This window comes from Phalaenopsis equestris, unplaced genomic scaffold (genome assembly GCF_001263595.1).
Source record: "Phalaenopsis equestris unplaced genomic scaffold, ASM126359v1 Scaffold000513, whole genome shotgun sequence".
Lineage (NCBI taxonomy): Eukaryota > Viridiplantae > Streptophyta > Magnoliopsida > Asparagales > Orchidaceae > Phalaenopsis > Phalaenopsis equestris.
Window position 1 is genome coordinate 1,708,909 of NW_018164953.1, and position 5,447 is coordinate 1,714,355.

Consider the following 5,447-nt stretch of genomic DNA (forward strand, 5'->3'; position numbering starts at 1 on the left):
ATAAATTCAGAAAAAAATCTTATTTTCTCCTTTAGTGTTTTAATTAACCCATGACTTGGGTAATATAAAATTTTCAAGTCATTTGAGTTTAATTTAATGAATTATAGGGTATTAGGGCCTTAGGGGCAAAAGGGTAATTTTGGATTTTAAGGCTTAATTAATATTTAGACTTAATCAAAGGGCTAAATGAGCAAAAAATAATCTTAATTGATATATTTTTAGGATTGGAACATGAAAGGGATAAATTGTAGCAACCAATCTCATTTTGGTTTTATAAAGGATAAATTTGTAATTTCTTAAAATTAATGGAATTTGGAATAATATTTAAATAAAAAGATATTAAGGTGAGGGGTTTGATTTTTAGAATATCACAACTCACTGATCTTTAAGCCCCAATTAATGGTTTTTAAATGACTTATAATTCATGATAAGGATTAAATGTATAAACATTTAAATCTTTTTCTAAAATTACAAATCTACCCATTAATTTTTAAGGGCTTAGTAGTGAACTAGGCTTAATCAAAATTTTGTTTAATGAAGTTTAGCAAATAATCTATAACTAATTTAAAACTTTTTTCTTAAAAAAAAACACTACAAGCCCATCTTTAAAATCAAAGTACTAAGCTCCTCAATTAAACCAAATTGCCCCTAAAGGTCTTTACCTATATAATTTGTAAATAAAACATCAAGTGATAATTACCCCATCCTTAGAGTTGGCTAGAACATCATTTCCTTGAGCACATCATTTATTTCCTTGAGCATAAGGGTATGATAAGGATGAATTATTAAGCAACATAATAAGTATGAATAAACTCGGGACTTTTCAAGGGATTGTGAGATGTATGGGGGTCTGGTCCCTAGAATCTTCTCATACTCTTTTTGATATCTTGAAGTATGATTAAACTCATTATGTGTTGCTTGAGAAATAATCTATACATTTAGGGCCCGTTTGGGGCAGCTTATAAGTGCGGGCGGCGTTTTGAAAACGCCGCCATACCGTTTGGTTCGCACGTTCGCACTTTTTGGTAGACTATTTAAAATAGCGTTTTGTATTTTGCTAAGAGACGCGGACCGCGGGCTGACCCCCCCGGTCCGCATTTCGCGAATTTTATTACCCCATTAACCCCTGTTCCCTCGTTCGAAGCCCGCTCGCGAACTGCCGCGTCGTTCGAAGCCAGATCGTCGAAGCCGCGACCTGATCTTCTTCTCCGCGACCTTGCCTCTCCCGATAGCATTTCTCCTTTTTCCTTCCTCTTCCGCGAGCACTTTCCCTGCAAGCCGTAACTGACCCGTCGCCCTCCCGTCGAAGCCGGAACCTCTCCTCGGGCTCTCGTCGAACGTGGATCTCGTCGTCTCGCACTCCTCGAAGTCGGATCTGCTACCCTAGCTCCCGTCGCAACCGGATCTTCCCCCTCTCGTTCTCCTCGAGGCCGGATCTTCTCCTCTAGCTGCCGTCGGAGCGAAATCTTGTACTCTCGCTACCGTCAAAGCAAGATCTTCTCGTCTCGTTACCGTCAAAGCCGGTTCTTCACCGTTCGAAGCCAGATCTTCTCTGTCTGAAGCCAGATCTTGCGGATCTTCTCGCTCCCGTCAAAGGCAGTTCTCTCCGAAGCCAGTTCTTGCGGATTTTCTTCAACAAACCACAAGGTTGTCACAAAACTTATTTACAATCTAAGTTTTTTCTATTTTTTTTAAATTCAGAGGTTATATATGTTAAAGTTTCAATTTATCTTGAACATCAATTGAGCTTCTCTTATGTATTAGCAGACTTAAGTTTTTGGTTATTTGTGCTTTAACTGTTTCTGTTTTTAGGTTGTGGTTTACTGTATTGATTTGATCTCCTTAATGAAGTTGCTCTTGGATTATCATTTTGGTTCCTGGGCTTCATTTTTTGTTGCTTGCTACTGCTGCGTTAGTTTGGAGTACTTGATTTTTTGTTGCTAGCTGCTGCCTTGCTCAATTATTTTTTGGAATTGGATGTTTCTGAGCTCACATATAGAACTTATTTCATTTTTTTTTGACTTTGTTTGAGGGAAATTTATACAGATATTACTTATGGATATAGAAAGTCTTAAAATCATCTTTCATATAGCAAAATATCTACTAACCATATTGTTACAAATTGGCAGACAAAACTCTGAACTGTCATCTCTTTCCCACTTTCCTGTTGCATCTTAAATTTCTGCAACCCTAAAAGACCAATTATTCTTCACTCCTTCAACAATGAAATTCACCATAAAAATTAGCGACATTTTGGTCATTTTGCTGATCGGAAGTTGTCTAATATGGTTGATCAGACGAGCATACATAGTCTTGTCAAGTCCCATTCTCAAACATTAACGGAGACATCTTTGTTGAGTTCACTCATCTCCTCCTTATGGAGCACGTTTTATGAATCTATTTTCAAAATTTTAGCAAATAAGTTTGAAACATGTGCTCCTTCCTATATTATTTATCCATTGATATTTAGCTTTAAGACTTTGGTAGATATTTAGTTCTTATCAATAGAAAAATTAAAAATTATTTTAATTCTTTTTCCATCACTTTTGCTTTCAATCTAATTTCAACAATGACACTTAAAACCTACAAGGCAAGAATAGCAGAAATCATCGCTCAAGAACATGTTAGATAAATAAACCTTTATGAGAAATAAATATTATTTAGGAAGATTTACAAACGTATCACTCAATTTTTATATGGTGTATTTCACATTTTAAACGTACAATAGCGGTATGAAACATTGTTCTTTTTGTTTTATGATTTTTATTGTCATGAAAAGAAACATTTTATGCCCATCCATATATCTGACAGAACTCAATGAGTAAAGCTAGAGAGGCTGGAACATCGGCCATGTGGGATAGAGAAGTTACTATAATCTTTTGTGATTTATGTGTAAGGGAGGTTGAGGTGGGAAATAGACCCACTACATTTTTTAACAAAGCAGGGTGGCGAAATATTTTAGTTAAATTCAAAGAAATGACTGGAAGAGATTACGATCGCATGAAAATGAAGAACAAATGGGATCAGTTAAAGAAGGATTGGAAACTATGGAAAGAACTAAAACAGGGATCAACAGGAATGGGCTGGGATCCTGTTAAGCGCACAATAGATGCACCAGAGGAATGGTGGGCTGAAAAACTACAGGTCTATAATTTAATCTTTTTACTTTCTCTTTAATCTAATTTCGCATTGACCTGACACTACTTTATTAATGCACATTTGTTATTTATAACAGGCAGTGCCGTCAGCCAAAAAATTTAAATTTGTTGGCATTGATCCAGTAATGGAGGAAAAACTAGATAGAATGTGACCCATTAAGATATGACATAGGAGCTGATAGACACACCTTGAACTTGTACTTCCTATTCTTTTTCCTGCAAAACTATATACATATGCCTTGCAAGTACTGAACCTTCAGGTGGAGGAACAAGAAGACTCCACAGATACGCTTTTATAGTTTACAACTTCTTTTCCTGCACTTTTCTTACTGTACTTTTCCTGCTCATGAACTTGCATGTTAAACAACGATGTCACCCTGCATGTCAAAACTAAAACTTTTAGGATAGCCACAAAACTGAAACAAAAAAAAATTTAAAAGCAAAAATAAAAAAAAAATCAAACAAGATAAAATTCACCCCCACAACATTCAAAATATAAGAACACTCAAAATTTAATTACAAAAATCACAAAAAACTAAAATTGCAACTAAATTAAAACGTCTCTATCGGATAATCGGGAATCTCTCGGAGGAGGTAACCTACAGTTTGCTAACGAGATTTCCCATGGTCTAAATGAAAGTATGGAACTCATTAAGTTGAGTTTAGTAAATTCATTTGGACTAAGTGAATCTGAAAGAAAATAGTGGTGCCGGAATGAGGGAACTGTAGGATCCTAACCGATGTCGCTCTAATCAACTTTAATATGACCCAATAACCATAACCTTAGAAAATAATTGATTTAACATCATGAACTGACACACTATAAAACATGACTTCTAAAACATGACTTCTAAAACATGATATTTTTCTCATCTCCTCAATTGACATTTCTAAAACTAAAACCCGCTACTTCATCAAGGAGCTTAGAGCATTCCTGTGTGCAACATTCTATGACAATGATTTATAACAGCAATAGAATCTACAACAACATATCTTCTCTTTAGAATTAAACAACAAATCCATAGGACTTTGAGGTTGTTTGCTTATGCAACATAAATCCTTACTTATCTTTAGGCCTTTGTATGGTTCTGCTATACAATATAAAAGCCCTAACTCGCCTTAGGATTCCAAGGTTGTCGTTCGTTATGACCTAAATCCTCACATTTTTCAGGCTATTTGTGTGATCATTTTACACAAATGTAAGACCTAATTAATAAAATTAACAGGATGAAACATTCAATAATTCTAATCCCCAAAATATAAGCTAAACAGTAGGATAATTTGGGAAGTCATCGAGGTTCTCCTCAGGATCTACGACATCCTCTAGTTCTCCCTCCTTTAAATTCCAAAATAAATGTTCTAAATTTGAACCATTCCCCTTTCACACCTCTTTGTCCGATCTCATTAAAAAGTTCTATCTCTTTGAACTCCTTGAAGATAATATTTTCCTAATTTTTATCGAGAGTTTTCTTAATTGACTTCGGTCATTTAAGATGTAATTAACGGATATAATTAACTATAGGGGCTTTAACTATAGGGGCTTGCCCTTATAGGAAGCATTTTCGAACCCAACTTAAAACAAAACCCTATTTAATTTTTGTATTAAATAGGGGAACTTGTCGACTTATAATAAAAATGGTTTCGCAGACCAAATGGATGTCATACAATCTTTAGTTTATCTAATCGAGCCTTACCAGTAAGTGGTGTGTCTATCCTTCGGGATGGATACATTACTTGCGGTATTAGACTCATTTATTTAAACTACTGGGGATATGAGATCGGTTCGGTCTTGTATTTTCCAAAATCTAAAATACTATTTTTTTCAAATTATATACATTAAATTAAATTAAAACAGGTGTTAGGATATCCATCCTGACAGCCGACAACATTACAACTCCCAACTTCTTACTGCCGACATGGTCAAACTGAATCAGAGCCAAAGCTTGTGCCTATTTTTTTTATGAGGATGAAACCCATCACAAGGAAGAGACTCAAATTGAGTTTGAACTGCATCCTGATCCCACTACCTCTGATGAAGACTGTCGAAGAAAAGGCAAGGCTCTGATGCTTGGTTTAGATATTTTAACTTCCCTTATTTCCTTGGAAAATACAGAAGGGAGCTTTAGGTGGATGGAGCCTAATGCAAATGGGGTGGCCAAAAGTCATTCTGAGAAAAGTATCCCAATTTGAATTGATCAATAAAATGAGGGATTAGTTTCCAAACTCCCCAATCACAGATGTCTATGCTTCAATGATCACTGATATACTCTAACATAAGAGTTTTGAGAA

The 5,447-nt window shown here is 35.4% G+C and overlaps 1 protein-coding gene across 1 annotated transcript; it reads left to right on the forward strand.

Moving 5' to 3' along the window:
* The first annotated feature begins 2,733 nt into the window (after positions 1 to 2,733).
* LOC110028494 (L10-interacting MYB domain-containing protein-like) lies at positions 2,734 to 3,310 on the forward strand. The gene is made up of 2 exons (XM_020730361.1): positions 2,734 to 3,144; positions 3,236 to 3,310. Exons 1-2 carry the CDS (start codon positions 2,818 to 2,820, stop codon positions 3,308 to 3,310), a joined length of 402 nt encoding a protein of 133 aa, XP_020586020.1. The 5' UTR covers positions 2,734 to 2,817.
* Positions 3,311 to 5,447: the final 2,137 nt, after the last annotated feature.

Excerpts from the sequence above, each read along its gene's own strand:
- LOC110028494 (XM_020730361.1), top strand. The coding sequence starts at position 2,818 with ATGAGTAAAGCTAGAGAGGCTGGAACATCGGCCATGTGGGATAGAGAA. Across the intron at positions 3,145-3,235 it reads GGTGGGCTGAAAAACTACAG|GCAGTGCCGTCAGCCAAAAA; the intron begins GTCTATAATTTA and ends TATTTATAACAG.